General features: G+C 41.3%; 1 protein-coding gene across 2 annotated transcripts in view; it reads left to right on the forward strand.

The window, feature by feature from the left end:
• The first annotated feature begins 10764 nt into the window (after positions 1-10764).
• The window catches only part of E2F5 (E2F transcription factor 5), a 43774-nt gene continuing 37005 nt past the window's right edge, over positions 10765-17533 (forward strand). For both annotated transcript variants that reach the window (XM_012471010.3, XM_064384333.1), the window contains exon 1: positions 10765-11263. In XM_012471010.3, coding sequence (XP_012326433.3) covers positions 11030-11263 — 234 coding nt within the window. In that variant the 5' untranslated portion in view covers positions 10765-11029. The remainder of the gene's footprint in view (positions 11264-17533) is intronic.

Below are 17533 nucleotides of genomic sequence, written 5' to 3' on the forward strand. Positions count from 1 at the left end.
TAATTCTATACAACTACAACCATCTGATCTTTGACAAATTTAACAAAAACAAGCAATGGGGAAAGGACTCCCTATTCAATAAATGCATATGTCTGGGATAACTAGTTAGCCATATGCAGAAGAGTGAAACTGTATCCCTTCCTGACACCATATAAAAAAAATCAACTTGTCTGGGTGTGATGGCTCACACCTGTAATCTCAGCACTTTGGGAGGCCAAGGAGGGCAGATCACTTGAGGTCAGAAGTTCAAGACCAGCCTGGCAAACATGATGAAACCAGGTCTCTACTAAAAATGCAAAAATTAGCTAGACATCGTGGTGCACACCTGTAGTCCCAGCAACTTGGGAGGCTGAGTAGCTGGGACTGCAATAATTGCTTGAACCCAGGAGGCACAATAATTGCTTGAACCCGGGAGGCAGAGGTTTCAGTGAGCTGATATTGCACCGCTGCACTCCAGCCTGGGCAACAGAGTGAGACTCTGTCTCAAAAAAAATTAAATAAAGCAAAATTCAAATAAATAAATAAATAAAAGACAGGCAATAGTAAGTGTTGACAATGATGTAGTAATCGGAATCCTCATACACTGCTAGTGGGAATGTACAACAGTGCAGCCACTTTGGAAAACATTCTGGCAGTTCTGCCGAAGGTTAAACATAGAGTTATTATATAATCCAGTAATTCCATCCATAGGTACATATCCAGGAGAAATAAAACTTTTGTCCACCCAAAAACCTGTATGCAAATGTTAATAACAGCATTATTCAAAAGAACCAAAAGGTAGAAACAATCCAAATATCTATCATGTGATGAATGAATAAATAAAATGTGGCATATCCATACAGTGGAATATTATTTGGCAATAAAAAGAAATGAATACTGATACAGGCTGCAATATGGAAATGTCCAGAATAGGCAAATTTATAGACAGAAAGTAGATTCATTAGTGGTTGCCAGTGGCTGGGAGTTTGAGGGAAAATGAACATTTAGTTTTTTGGGGAGGCATTGAATATATTAAAAATCAATAAATTATACATTTAAATGAGTGAATTGTAGTATGTAAATTATATCTCAATAATGCAACAAGAATTTAGTATTTAATAATACACTAAAACTGTTGATTTCAGACAAAAGAAGGGAATAAAGTAGGAACACAGGAATAAAACCATTTGAGAAATATAGAAAACAAATCGTGAAATACCAGCTGTATATCCAATAATATCAACATTTACATTAAATGTGACAGTCTAAAGAAGGACTTGGCAAATACAAGCTATAAGCCAAATTCTGTCTGCTGCTTGTTTTGAGAATTAGAGTTTCTTTGGAACACACCCACTCCCATCCAGGTCCCTCCCTCGACATGTGGGGATCATAATTAGAGATGAGATTTGATTGGGGACACAGAGACAAACCGTATTAACCCTTAAAACCAGTACGTACAGTGAAAGAAGCCAGATGCAACAGGTCACATAGTGTATGATCCCATTTATATAAAATGTCTGCAAAAGGCAAGTGTACAAAGACATAAAGCAGATTCATGAGTGACTGTGGCCAGGAATACAAATGGGGAGTGAATGCCTCCAAATCAACTAAAAGATATCCTTGTTAATTTTCTGTCTCGTTGATCTGTCTAATATTGACAATGTGATATGACAGGAATGATTGTTCTTTTGCTCCTACAACCACCCTGCAAATGCCTTCAGATGTTGCAGAAGGCAGTAAGCATATTGCTCACAAATTTCTTCTGCATTCCACTTTAAAATGGTATTCATAGAATTAGTCAATTCTATTCCACCCTATCCTCCCTGGTCCTCCACAACATTCATTGTATTGCCAGATTTTGAGTCCCATTTTTATACACTGTTAGCATTTCAACATTTCAATATAGTCCCATACCCATGTAAATCCCCAAGGGAGAAAGAAAACAGTGGTATCCAGGGAGATTTTTGCCATTTGAAGGAAGGACACTACTGTCCCAATTGAATTAAGATCTGTAAGTGATTTAACTCATATTCTACTTCTTATAATACGGGTTGTAATCTTTCCAGTGTCGATTTCTTTGGCTTTTGCTTCATGTGTGTAATATACCATCCCATGATCCCACTGGCAGTAAGTATGCATAGTCCTGTTATTTGATCCTCCATTGATAGGCCTGTTCTTTTAATAGAGTCTATATCTAGACCAGGAGCAGTATTCTGGTAAAAACAACATAATGGTGTGTTGTAACAGCTTAGATTTTGGCTACTCGAAGTGTGATCAGAGATTAGGGAAATGCAAATCAAAACCACAATGAGATACCATCTCATGCCAGTCAGAATGACTATTAAAAAGTCAAAAAATAACAGATGCTGGCAAGCTTGTGGAGAAAAAGGAACGCTCTTACCCTGTTGGTGGGTACGTAACTTAGTTCAACCATTGTGGAAACAATGTGGTGATTCCTCAAAGATCTAGGCAGAAATACCATTTGACCCAGCAATCCCATTACTGGATATACACCCAAAGGAATGTAAGTCATTCTATTATAAAGACACATGCATGTGTTATGTTCATTTCGGCACTACTTGCAAAAGCAAAGACATGGAATCAACCTAAATGCCCATCACTGATAGACAGGATAAAGAAAATATATACATATATACCATGAAATACTATGCAGCCATAAAAACTCCCTGTTCTTTGCAGGAACATGGATGAAGTTGGAAGCCATTATCCTCAGCAAATTAACGCAAGTACAGAAAACCAAACACTGCATGTACTCACTTACAAGTGGAGCTGAATGACGAGAAAACATAGACACATGGTGGGGAACAACACACATTGGGACCTGTTGAGGGATAGGACCATCTGGTAGACGGAGAGCATCAGGAAGAATAGCTAATGGTGCTGAGCTTCATACCTGGGTGATCAGATGATCTGTGCAGCAAACTGACATGGCACATGTTTACCCATGTAACAAACCTGCACGTCCTGCACATGTAGTCCTGAACTAAAAATAAAAGTTGAAGAAAAACAACAAAGTGTGATCAGAGAACCAGGAGCATTTATATAACTTGAGACCTTCTTAATTATGCAGATTCTCAGGCCCCACCCCAGACTTGCTGAATAAAAATGTACACTTTTATTTTTTATTTTTGAGGCAGTCTCCCTCTGCCACCCAGGCTGGAGTGCAGTGGCTCCATCTTGGCTCACTGCAGCCTCTGCCTCCTGAGTTCAAGCGATTCTCCCACCTCAGCCTCCCAAGTAGCTGGGATTACAGGCCTGCACCACCACATCCAGCTAATTTTTTGTATTGTTAGTACAGACGGGGTTTTACCATAGTGACCAGGCTGGTCTTGAACTCCTGAGCTCAAGTGGTCTGCCCACCTTGGCCTCCCAAAGTGTTGGGATTATAGGCATGAGCCACTGCGCCTGGCCAGAATTTACGTTTCTAACAAGTGCACTAGGTGATATGCGTTTACATTCAAGTTTGAGTAGCAATGGCCTAGAGCTCTCTGCAGTTTACTTCAGCTGTGGCCCTTATCATTGAGTATGAAAACTAAAATTCTCATTAAATATCTACGCAAGATAAGACCTTTAGGCCTCTCTGCTGGCGAGCTCCTATATAGTTTTCTTACCAAATTTTGCCTGTTTTCATCTCTGATACACTCCTTGAGTGTGTGACTTCTTTTGCTGGTAAAGTGATTTGCCACAACAGTGTCTATGCCACCTCATTTCACAAACATGTCATCACTACTGCTGTTTGTATCTGAGTTTCGTTTCATTTGAGTCACATTTCATGACACCATTATGGTTGGATGGGTCCATGCAACTAGTTCTGGCCAATACATTTTTCACTGCAGACATGAAAAGAATCCTTTCTATAGCAGGCACCTTCTCTCTGGTTTATATACATACTGAGAATGAGTTATAGGGGCATCAATCTGTGGTGTTTTATCTGAGGCTGACCCAACCAAAACATTCTTTTCCCATAGCAATACACTACAGCGGTTTCTTTAGACCAAGGGGTTGCTGTGCAGTTTTCCACCATGGCTCCTCCTTTAAAAAACCTGGCCCAGGTTTTGTAAAGTCTAAATTTAGAAGAAAAGTTGTTACAACTGCAATTAGACTAAATTTTGCCTTGTCTTTCTTCAAGGAGTGTACCAACTGCAGTCATTATACACATAGATTAAGTAAGCATGTGATTTATAGATGCAATGCAATTTTTCCCCCATTTCTTTAAACTCTTGGAATATTTTTTTATTTAAACCTAATGAAATAGTTGTTTCTACAGCCTTGAGAATTTGGGGGTCTAGGTCCAATATCCTAAGAATCTTTGAAATATTTCTAGAATTTCAATCACAGCCTGGCAATATTAACTCTAGTAGACAATTCTTTCAACATGCTTCATGGTTATGATTCCTTCCCTCCTGCCCAGTCCCACCCTGCCATAATCTGCTCTTGTAGTGCCATGGTTTGTGTGTTCGTCCATTTTTGTTGCTATAAAGGAATCCCTGAGGCTGGAAAATTTGTAAGGAAAAGAAGGCTATGTGGCTTATGATTCTACAGGCTGTAAAATCAAAGCTCCAGTGTTTGCTTCTAATGAGAGCCTCAGGAAGCTTCTGGTCATGACAGAAGGCAAGAGGAACCAGTGTGTCACACAGTGATTGACAGAGCAAGAGTGTGAGGAGGAAGTTCCAAGCTTTTTAAAATAACCAGCTTTTGAACTCAGAGTGAGAACTCACTCATTACCACTAGGATGGCACCAAGACATTCATGAGGGATCCGCCCCCATGACCCTAACACCTCCCACCAGGCCCCACCTCCAACACTGGAGATCACATTTCAATATGAGATTTGAACGGGACGAAACATACAAACCATATCAGCTTTCAATGGATTATTTTATTTTCGTTAAACTGTTTTTCATTTTCATCTACATACTACTGTATTTGTTGGTAACGTACCTGTCTTGCTTTCAGATTCCGTTTTCTTAGGCTATGGCTCATTGAGAATAGGACTTGGTGGGAGACTTTGAGGATCTGTCTATATCACTTATTTCCATTGTCTTTAAACCTCTGGTGGTGTGAGGAGGGACTTCTTGATCGTCATATTTTTTTTTCCTGGATAATGGTGAAGAGAACATCGATTTGTAATTTAAATCCTGGAAAGCGCTTCCTAATCTCAGTATTAACAATGCTGGCATGCATGACCTATTATTTTGTAAACAATACTGAATTTACAAAATCCGGGTACTTGCTCTCTTTAGTGATACAATCTTCATGAAGTTTTACAGAAAGGTAGAGTACGAGTCACTAAATAAAACTTAAAATCTCTCTGGTGTGTGAATTACATTTCTATGTATGCTTGACTGTAATCTGCATTTCCCGTTCCTACTTATAGGGTACAAAATTCTGAAGACAAAGTCTATGCATTTTCTATCATATTGTACCAAGCATATCATGAGTGGGCAAATACTGATGATTTTTATCTTAACAAAAGGATTCATAGTCTTTGAAACTTATCTTTTTAACTTTTTCTAACCTAGAAAGCGCAGAAGATGGATGTTTGTATGTTGGAAAGTTTTGTTGTTGCTGTTGTATGAGACGGAGTTTATTCTTGTTGCCCAGGCTGCAGTGCAACATGCTTCATAGTTCTGGCACAATCTCAGCTCACTGCAACCTCCGCCTCCCGAGTTCAAGTGATTCTCCTGCCTCAACCTCCAGAGTAGCTGGGATTACAGGTGCGTGCCACCACGCCCGGCTGATTTTTTGTATTTTTAGTAGAGACAGGGTTTCACCATGCTGGCCAGGCTGGTCTTGAACTCATGACCTCAGGTGATCCACCCCCGTCGTCCTCCCAAAATGCTGGGATTACAGGTGTGAGCCACTGTGCCCGGACTGTATGTTGCAAGGTTTTGAAAGGAAAAATGGAAAGTTGTATTTTATTTTCACTAACTTAGATTACAAGAATGGAGTATTAGGGTTGATGTAGCAGCCTTTTGATGGAAATGTGTTAGCTCAAAGGGTATCTGAGAATTGAAAGTTCCAACCGAATGATCACCGAATGGGCCAATAGACTTAAAAAATCAGTCACATGGCTGAGCATGGTGACTCACGCCTGTAATCCCAGCACTTTGGGAGGCCAAGGCAGGCAGATCACCTGAGGTCAGGAGTTCGAAACTAGCCTTACCAACATGGTGAAACTCCATTTCTACCAAAAATATAAAATTAGCTGGGCATGGTGCCACATGCCTGTAATCTCAGCTACTAGGGAGGCTGAGGCAAGAGAATCGTTTGAACCCAGGAGGCAGAGGTTGTAGTGAACCAGTATCGCACCATTGCACTCCAGCCTGGGAATCAAGAGCAAAACTCCATCTCGGAAAAAAAAAAAAAAAAATCAGTCTGCCATCATCAGTAAACAAATAAAATTGTGTTGGATTTTCTTAAATATTTAACTACCAGATTATGGCAAAACTTAAATTGATCCTGAATTGCTATAAAAATGGCATTTGTGAAATTCCACAAATATTTGGATACTGTAAGTTTTATGAGCTGTGGACTAATAAATTGTTCTATCTATTTCAAAATATTTAATCTCACCCTATTAGTCCTGAACTACCTAAGGAGCTACACTTCCAAAATGCAGCTAAAAAAAGAAAATTTAATCAGGGGCATATAAACAATATTCTAATAGATAATAGTACCTGCCCAACTAATCAGTGTAATTAATCTGAATTTAATGAAGGATTACTGTCATACAATGAAACATAGTTTAGTTCACTTGGATTCTTTTTAAGCTTTCTTAAAATATAATGAAATTTTTTGTGTAATCTTTTTTCTTTTTTTTATTGCATTTTAGGTTTTGGGGTACATGTGAAGAACATGCAAGATTTTTGCATAGGTACACACATGGCAGCGTGATTTGCTGCCTTCCTCCCCATCACCTATATCTGGCATTTCTCCCCATGCTCTCTCTCCCCAACTCCCCATCCCCCACTGTCCTTTCCCTATTTCCCCCCAACAGACCCCAGTGTGTGATGCTTCCCTCCCTGTGTCCATGTGTTCTCATTGTTCAACACCCACCTATGAGTGAGAACATATGGTGTTTGATTTTGTGTTCTTGTGTCAGTTTGCTGAGAATGATGGTTTCCAGGTTCATCCATGCCCCTACAAAGGACACGAACTCATCGTTTTCGATGGCTGCATAATATTCTATGGTGTATATGTGCCACATTTTTCCTGTCCAGTCTATCATTGATGGGCATTTGGGCTGGTTCCAGGTCTTTGCTATTGTAAACAGTGCTGCAATGAACATTAGTGTTCATGTGTCCTTATAGTAGAACGATTTATAATCCTTTGGATATATACCCAGTAATGGGATTGCTGGGTCAAATGGAATTTCTGTTTCTAGGTCCTTGAGGAATCAATCACCACACTGTCTTCCACAATGGTTGAACTAATTTACACTCCCACCAACAGTGTAAAAGTGTTCCTATTTCTCCACATCCTCTCCAGCATCTGTTGTCTCCAGATTTTTTAATGATCACCATTCTAACTGGCGTGAGATGGTATCTCAATGTAGTTTTGATTTGCATTTCTCTAATGACCAGTGATAATGAACATTTTTTCATATGTTTGTTGGCCTCATGTATGTCTTCTTTTGTAAAGCGTCTGTTCATACTGGATTTTTTTTAAGACAGGTTCTCACTCTATCACCCAGGCTGCAGTGCAGTGGTACAATCGCAGCTCACTACATCCTTGACCTCCTGGGATCAAGTTATTCTCTCACCTCAGCCTCTCTAGTGGCTGGGACTACAAGTGCATAGCACCACACCCGGCTACTTTTTGTAGTTTTTGTAGAAATGGGGTTTTACCATGTTGTCCAGGCTGGTCCTGAACTCCTGGGCTCAAGCGATCCTCCTGTCTCAGCCCTCCAAAGTGCTGGGATTATAGGTGTGAGGGCCCAGCCAGGCATGAACACCTGGCCAGCTTTGACTTTTGTTGGAAAAAAATTTTAAGCGTTTGTCAGAAGTGGCACAAACAACTCGGTGTAGGAATTCAGTCTTTTTAGAGATATCTCCTTTATAATCAAAAGGATATGGAAATCAAAGTTAGATTGCAAAACTGACCATTAGCAATATTAAAAAACTTTTGCATTATCAATCTCTGATCTTTGTCGATTTTTAGGAAAAATATATATTGCATTATTTTTCATTGTGCTATTTGCTGTTTCGCAAAGAGTGTCTATGTTGTGCATGAGAATTATCTGAACTGTGAAAAATGCAGACTCACAGGTCATATTCTCATATCAAAAGCTGATTTGATCCCTAGGGTTTGGATCCAAGCATCCGCAGTTTTAACAAACATTATAGATGATTTTTCTCCTAAGGTCTGGGAACCCCTGGTATAAGCGATTTTTAGCTCTTCAGACAGAAGATTTTGAAGGCTAATTACAATGGCTGCTAATTTGTCAATAATTTCTATTTGAATACCAGGCAATTTAAAGACATGAAAAATTCACTGTGAAAAACACAAATAACAGTGCAAAATAAATATTTAATTGACCTATTAGAATCACTAATAATATAATTGCTTTGTAGAAAACCTTTTAAAGCTGAAATTTAAAAATATATACTTTTTCAAAATTACCAATATAGCTAATATAAAATATGATTACATGCCATGGGCTGAACTGTATCTCGCCAAAATTTGCATGTTGAAACAGGCTTCATGGTTATGATTCCTCAATGTGATGGTATTTGCAGGTGGGGCCTTTGGGAGATGATTAGGTTTAGATGAAATCGTGAAGATTGAGCCCTCAGATGGAATTAGTGCCCTTATAAGAAATCTGCGAGTTTTCTCGCTCTCGCTCTCGCTCTCGCTCTCGCTCTCGCTCTCGCTCTCGCTCTCGCTCTCGCTCTCGCTCTCGCTCTCGCTCTCGCTCGCTCTCGCTCTCGCTCTCGCTCTCGCTCTCTCTGCCATGTGAGGACACAATGAGAAAGCCACAATCTGCCGGCCAAGAAGAGGGTCCTCACCACAGCCTGGCCATGGTAGCCCTCCTGATCTTGGACTTGCAGCCTCCAGAGCTGTGAGAAAATTAATTTCTGTTGTTTAAGCCAACTGGTTGATGGTACTTTCTCAAACTAAGACACCATATAAGTGCAAGTTTTAAAAATATCAATACATTTAGTTTTATTAATTCCTGTCCCTGTTCATATAACAGAATGTTCTGTTTTCAAGTTAAAAACAAGTTAGACGCTTCCTAATTCAGCATGTTCTAAGAAATACTACTTGACAACAATCAACAAAATTAATTTGCAAAACTTGTTAACAATTCGTCCCATGTCAAATCACACAGATATAACCTTTTTCAGATACGTTGTTCGAAAGTGGTTCTATCAGCTGAATTTTTCATGTTTTACATCAGATTTTCAATGTTAAGTTTTGTTTATAGAATTCTTTGATTAAAATAAAGGATATAATGAATAGGTTATTAACAAAGTTTATAAATAAAGGCCCGTGCCTATGATGTGTTATAAACGGTGCGTTCAACTTTAATAATTAATGCTGCTGTTGTATTTGACCTCACTTCAGTGACCCTTTTTAGTTAGTTTACTGTTATTTAAAATTAAGCGAAATCTTTCTTGCATGAAATTTTCTTGATTAATTACTGCCATAAGGAATTTTCATTCACCGAATTTTTTTTTTTTTTTTTTTTTTTGAGACAGAGTCTCACTTTGTCGCCCCAACTGGGGTAGAGTGGCGGATCTTGGCTCGCTGAAACCCCCACCTCCCCGGTTCAAGTGATTCTCCTGCCTCAGCCTCCAGAGTAGCTGGGACTATAGGCGGGCACCACCAAGACCGGTTAATTTTTGTATTTTTAGTAAAAATGGGATTTCACCATGTTGGCCAGCCTGGTCTCGAACTCCTGACCTCAAAAGATCTACCTGCCTCGGCCTCCCAAAGTGCTGGAATTACAGGCGTAAGCCACTGCGCCTGGTTTCATTCACCTAATCTTTATTGTCTACTATATTAAAAGTGTTGAGTGTGACACAAGTCATTTAAAATTTAGTCTGGATTCTCAAGAGTTTGTAATATAATGAGGAAAAAACCCCAACAACTTTCTTTTACGCAGATCCCCACGATGTCATTTGCCATCAATGGTTTAGAATATCACTGAAGACCAAGGGCCTCTGACTGCCCAGTATAACAAATACAATACAATTTAGTTCAAATAAGATATTAAGAACTTTGGTCAAGCACAGGAGATCTGGGATCTAGCGGCATGTCTTTGGCAATTCACAACCTCTCCCTCTACACTTGTTTCTCCATCTGGAAAGTAAAGGTCTTGAGAAGGATTGACAAACTCCACGATGCCTTTTCCCGTACAAATATTTGCAAACGATGCTAGAGCTCGAAAAGAGCAAGATAGCAGAAACCGTCCAGCAAAAGTAACCGACCGCTGATCTCCTGCAGCACTGCAAACTGAGTAGCCAACCAACTTCACGGCTCAGAAACGTTTGGCCTCTGGGCATTGTGACTTTCTGCCCAGGTAGAAGTCTTTTTTCTTTTGTCTCCTTTTTTTCTTCCTCCCTGCTTTGCCGCATGGGATCACCATTCTTTGGGGCAGCTCGTGAACGCCCGGGAGGCGAGTGTGAAACACTCGCGCCGACGCCCCTCCTCCTCCTCGTGCTCTCCTCCTTCCTACAGAAAAAATGCGTTTCTAGGCAACGGCGGGCGGCGCGTCACTTCCTGCCATTTAAACTCAGGTCCCCACCCCTCTCAGCCCCTTCTCGCTTCCACCCCCTCCCCACTTGGTCGTGAGCCTCATTCACGCTTCCCCGGGCTTGGGGAGGGGGCGGAGGCCCGGAGTGACAAGCGGCCTCGGCTCCCGTGGGCGCCGCACACCTGTTGTTTGCAGCAGCCCGCGACCCGCACTGCCGCTCTCGGAGGGCGGGGAAGCAGCAGCGGCGGAGCCGACCCGGCAGGTGGCCGCGGGCGGGGCAGGCGAGCGAAAGTGCGCGGGGGCCCGACCACCGCGGGGCCGGGACGCGATGGCGGCGGCGGAGCCCGCGAGCTCCGGCCAGCAGGCACCGCCAGGGCAGGGGCAGGGCCAGCGACCGCAGCCGCAGCCTCCGCAGGCGCAAGCCCCCCAGCCGCCGTCGCAGCAGCAGCTTGGGGGCGCTGGGGGCGGCAGCAGCAGGCACGAGAAGAGCCTGGGGCTGCTCACCACCAAGTTCGTGTCGCTGTTGCAGGAGGCCAAGGACGGCGTTCTGGATCTCAAAGCGGTGAGCTCGGGAGGCGGGGAAGGGGGCGGGCTTCAGAACCCGTGGGCCCTGGGGAAGCCCAGCCCCTCGCGGCGTGGGTCTGGCGGCGTGGGTCTGGCGGCGTGGTGTGGACGCGCCCTGCAGGGATCCGGGACCGGGCGATCCGAGGACCATGTGGCCTGCGCCCGGGTCCTGGACGCCAGGATGGGGGAGGGACGAGGGACCAGGATGGCCCCGAGCGGACGCGTAACCAATGGGGCCCGGCGCCACGCTGGACTCTCGACAAAGAGCCCTTTACCTCGAGCGCGCCCGCGTGGCTTCTGTCTCCGGGCGCAGGGACCTGGGGGCGAACGAGTGTCTGTTGCTCCGCGTCCACCTGTGGCAGAGGCTCAAGGGTTAACAGGCGTTTTGCCCGGAGACACTGGATATCGATTTTGCTGTTAAGAATTGATGGTTTTAATAGGCGATTCCAGTTGGAACCATGTTCCTTTAGTTTAAATAAAAAGGAGGAAAAACAGAATCCAGTCTGCCATTCTACCGAATGAAAGGAGGAAAAAATTACTTCTTTCCATGCCCCTCCCCGATAAAATAATAATGCTAATACAAAATTTCCTTGTGCACTTCTTTTCAACACTCTGATAGTTAGGAGGGGTATTTGATTTGCGACTTAATTTGGCATGTGTCATGAGTTTTCTAAAAGTGAGATCTGCTATCACAAGAAAAGGGGGTATTTTACAACTTTTCACTCAAAGAGGTGGAAGTGCTCAGTAAACTCTCTCCCTGCCTCGTCCTTTACTGCGTTCAGATTTTTCAAACAGGAGCAAGCATCAAAAGCTGTTCTGTCATACAGAATGACAACCGATCTAGGCAGGATTTGGAAGAATTCAACATTCCTCAGAATAAAGAGAATGCGATCACTCTGTGCGCCAAGTTTAAGAAGAGCCAAAGTTTTAGAAACAAACAAACAAAAACTACTAACCGGTCAGTAATCACTGCAAACACTCTTTGCTCCCTAAATGTAACCTTACTTGAAGGATTGACCCCAGCATCCGAGGAGTGCCTGGACCATCTTACCTGGTTTCAGAGTGTCATTGCATCCTCCAGGCTCTGCATAAAGCAATGGCACCTCCCCGAATGTAAGAACCAGGCTTGCAAGGGCCAGCTCTCCCTGTCTTCTGCTAGGGGCCCTCCTCTAGTGTAGCCCAAGGGGAAGTAGATCTTTCAATGCCTTCTGCTTTCCCTGGATGTAGTTGGTGTTCAGTCAGTGATTGTTGAATTGAATTATCTAAATTGTTAACTTCATGCAAGTGAGGCATACTGTATATATTTAGTGTTTTGGTAAGTAATTTCTCCTATTTTCTTTTTGAAATGTTATTCCTGGAGTTTTTTCCCACCTCTGGAAGTTCCTTGATCTCTTTTCCACCACAGGCCCTTCTTCCTTTCTCTCCCTGAAAGTGATTTATGGCATATGTAGTATTTAAATTTTAGTGAATTAAAATGGACTCTGTTTAAAGAATTTCAGAAAGTCATGAAGTTGTCAGAGAAAGCCAGAGATGTTACAAAGCACAGGTTGCAAACTGCTGTTCAAAATCTAGAAATTCAATTATAGCCTGTGACTTTAGTGTAAGAAAATCAGGGAAGTTTGGGGTTTTCCAGATAAAACTGAACTCTGATGGGCTGACTTTGAGGGCTTCTCCCTCAACTTGCCTCAGGGTATGGTGGAACTTTGCCCTTTCTTGACTTCAAATTCTTTAGCTTCCTCCTGTTTCATCTGTGGCCATATAATTGCTCTACAGAAGTCACAGAGGCAGTGAGTAGGATGTACAGTTTGATATTTCATAACAATAATTGCTTAATTCATTCTGGAACTCTCCTGAAAATTCAAAGGCTTCTACAATAACACTATGTCTCATTATATTAATGACTTTATACTCCTAGAAGAGTTTGAACGTCATTAGTTTTCATATATATGAAAAACATACATTTTTATGTATTTTACATATATTATTTATATATATATGATCTTATATATGTAAAATTTTACACTGAAATCTTTCCAATGATATTTCTTATTGTATATCATTGTAAAATATCATTAAGACTTTTATTTTTTGAGACCGAGTCTCGCTCTGTTGCCCGAGCTGGAGTGCAGTGGTGTGATCTCTGCTCACTGCAACCTCTGCCTTCCAGGTTCAAGCAATTCTCCTGCCTCAGCCTCCCAAGTAGCTGGGATTTTAGGTGCCCGCCACCATGCCTGGCTAATTTTTGTATTTTTAGGAGAGATGAGGTTTCACCATATTGGCCAGGCCGGTCTCAAACTCCCAATATCAAATGATCCGCCCGCCTCAGCCTCCTAAAGTGCTGGGATTACAGATGTGAGCCACTGTACCTGGCCCATTAAGACATTTTTGATAATACATATTAAAGATGGACTCACATTGACAATTATAATTTTCCTCTAATTTGAAATTATAAACACACATTGTCTTTTTCTTACATTCTTACTTTGGTGGGGCCATATTTCAGCATAATTTTTTTGAAACTTTTATAGACCTGACTTTTTAAAAGCAGTTAAAGAAACTATATATATATATATAGTTTTTAAACCATGTATATATATATGGTTTTTTTGGTTGATTTTGTTTGTTTGTTTGTTTTTTGAGACAGGGTCTCATTCTGTCACCCAGGCTGGAGTGCAGTGGTACAGTCTCAACTCACTGCAACCTCTGCTTCCCAGGCTCAAACAATTCTCCTGCCTCAGCATCCCAAGTAGCTGGGACTACAGATGTGCATCATTACACTTGACTTATTTTTGTATTTTTAATAGAGACAGGGTTTCGCCATGTTGCCCAGGCTGGTCTTGAACTCCTGAGCTCAAAGCTATTTGCCTACCTCGGTCTCCCAAAGTGCTGGAATTAACAGCTGTGAGCCACCACACCTGACCTTCAAGAAAGTTTTTGAATATTCTAAATAATACAAAATTATATCAAACTTCAAATAAAATATCCAATTATTTTGGGTATCATAAAGTATCCTAGACCACATAGATGTGATTTCTTTTCTAACTTATACTGCTGGAGAATAAGGCAGTAAGGCTGTATCTTAGTGACACATTTCTTCTTAATAATATAACTAATTGAAAACATGGCTCAACACAGAAAATCAATTTTAATAAAGCTGTTGTAGTATAATGAGATGTCAACCACCACCTGCGGAGGTCTGTCCTGCAGACTGACACAACAGAGGAATAAATGCACTCTCATACCTGGTTCAGTGATTCAAATGGGCTAAGGATGACCATTGGCTGTTTTTTTTTTTTTTTTGAGATGGGGGTCTCACTCTGTCGCCCCAGCTGGAGTGCAGTCTCAGCACCTGCCTAATTTTTGTATTTTTAGTAGAGACTGTCTTGGCCAGGTTGGTCTTGAACTCCCAACCTCATGATCCACTGGACTTAGCCTCCCAAAGTGCTAGGATTATAGGCGTGAGCCACCGTGCCTGGCCCATCTTTAGCTGCTTTCACAGGGCGAACGGCAGCCAATCGACCAAGACTCCCTCTCCATCATTACATTTATTCAATCAGATTTTATAGCAGAGGTTCTAAGTTAATACACCGGTGGATAATTAACATGGTTAAAAGAGTGGTTTTAGGAATGATAAAAGCTTTAGGTTCCAGGCCCAGAGTAAACACTATTAACAGGTAATTCCCCTTTGATCTCCCCCTGATATGGTCATCTAGCACAAAATTTGCATGAGTAAACAGAGTAGAGACAAAGGGATGTGGGGTAAACAGACTTAAACTGGGAAAGACTCTTAATATCCCTGTCTTCTCCCTAATTTAATGGACCAGCTGCCTTCAACCTGTCCCAATAAAACCTTTTGGCCTTCCAAAAGGTGTGAGACCTTTTGAAATCTATAACTTTCCCTAATATTTTACATAATATTTTGCCAGCCACCCTGAGTGAATCTCAACAGTATAACTTAACAATTAGGAGGCAATAGAAATCCACTGAAAGTGATTTGATATTCATTATCTCTGCAGCTTCACCCACACCATATAGTCTCATTTACAGTAGTGGAGGTGGGATAGTTATTTCTTTACTCCAGTGAGATAAGAAATTATATCATGTTTATTTCAAGCTATGTGGTTTGCCAGTTTATGCTGTAAATAGGTAATATATATCAAGAGCTTACTATAGCCAATACATTTTCTGCAGAATAGCCCTATTTCACAGCTTAGAAACTGCTAGTTAAGTAGGCCAAGATCGGTTAGATAACTTGGCCAGTGTTATACAGTAGAAAGTGAGAGCTAGGATTTGAAACTAGATCATTTGTTGTTATTCTCTATGTTATGCCGCTTTTCAGTAGTCTTCAAAAATAAATGTACGTAGGTAGGTTTCTGTTTGTGTAAGGGCATGGAAAAATGCATGATTATTCTTACTTTTCTGCCCATGGTGGAAAAGAGGGAGGTACTGTGCTCCTGCATTGAAAATGGGGGTATTGGTGGCAAATTCTATATTATTGCACAAATTAAACTAGGATTCCACTTATTCACAGTTAAGAATTTGAACAACTGTTAAGACAGTCATGACTACATGTCTGTTGTTTTGAAAATTCCTATTAAATGTAAGTTAGAACTAAATTTCTACATTTTATTTGACATTTTGGTGTCACCTTGAACTTTTTTAAGCATGACAAAGATTGCTTATCTCCTTTATTATAATTGTTTAACTTACAAATTACCTGAATGATACCTGAGCTAATGTGATAATTTATGGTGCTTCTTATCTGACAGGTTCCTGATGCATACCCATTTATGATAGCCTGATTTAGATACATCATGCAATAAATAAATAATTTAAGACCTTAGTTTATAATACCAGGTAAACATTTTAAGGTAGAATTAGCCTAAGGAGAGATATGTGGGTAGGACAACCAGAACTTTAGTGCATGCTTACAAATTCCTGGGACACCTCCACTGCTGGGTATATACCCAAAGAATTGAAAGCAGGGTCTCTAGGCCGGGCATGGTGGCCCACACTTGTAATCCCAGCACTTTGGGAGGCCAAGGCGGTGGATTACTTGAGGTCAGGAGTTTAAGCCCAGCCTGACCAACATGGAGAAACCCCATCTCTACTAAAAATACAAAATTAGCCAGGCATGGTGGTGCATGCCTGTAATCCCAGCTACTTTGGAGGCTGAGGCAGGAGAATTGCTTGAACCCGGGAGGTGGAGGTGAGCTGAGATCACTGAACTCCAGCCTGGGCAATAAGAGCAAAACTCAATCTCTCTCTCTCTCTCTTTCTCTCTCTCTCTCTCTCTCTCTCTCTCTGTCACACACACACACACACACACACACACACACACACACACACACACAAAGCAGGATCTCAAAAAGGTATGTATACACCTGTGTTCATAACAGCAGCATTCATAATAGCCAAAATGTGCATGCAATTCCAATGTCCATCAGTACATGAGTAGCTTAATAAAATGTGGTATATATACAATGGAATATTCTTCAGGGTTAGAAAGGAAGAAAATGCTGACATATGCTACAACATGATGAACTTTGAGGACATAAAGCTAGGTGAAATAAGCCTGTCACAAAAAGACAAATACTGTATGATTCCACTTAGATGAAGTACCTAGAGTAGTCAGATTCATAGAAGCAGAAAGTAGAAGAGTAGATACCAGGTGTTGAGGGAAGAGAGAATGGAATTTGTTGCTTAATGGATGTTATACATTGAAATGTGTCCCCCAAAATTCATACGTTGAAGGTCTTATCTCCATACCTCAGAATGTGATTGTATTTGGAGATAGGGCCTTTGAAAGATAATTAAGCTAAAATTAAGTCATGACCTGATCCAATCTGACTGGGGTCCTTATGAGAAATGGGAAATTTGTACATCAAAGAGACACCACAGATGCTCCCACCCAGAGGAAAGACCATGTGAAGACCCAGCAAGAAGCTGACCATCTGTAAGCAAGGAGCGAGGCCTCTGAAGAAACCGAATGGGCCAATGCTTTGATCTTGGACTTCTAGCTTCCAGACTTGTGAGAAAATAAATTTCTGTTGTTTAAACCATGCATCCTGTGGCACTTTGTTTGGGCAGCCCTAGCAAACTAATATAATGTGTATAAAGTTTCAGGTTTGCAGGATGAAGCGTTCTGATGATTGTTTGTACAAAGTTGAGAATGTATCTAATACTAAACTGTACACTTAAAATGATTAAGATGATAAATTTGATGTTTTATGTATTTTGCCACAAACTATCAACAATGAGATACCAT

Source organism: Aotus nancymaae, unplaced genomic scaffold (genome assembly GCF_030222135.1).
Source record: "Aotus nancymaae isolate 86718 unplaced genomic scaffold, 86718_ANA_hifiasm-v0.15.2.pri h1tg000036l, whole genome shotgun sequence".
Lineage (NCBI taxonomy): Eukaryota > Metazoa > Chordata > Mammalia > Primates > Aotidae > Aotus > Aotus nancymaae.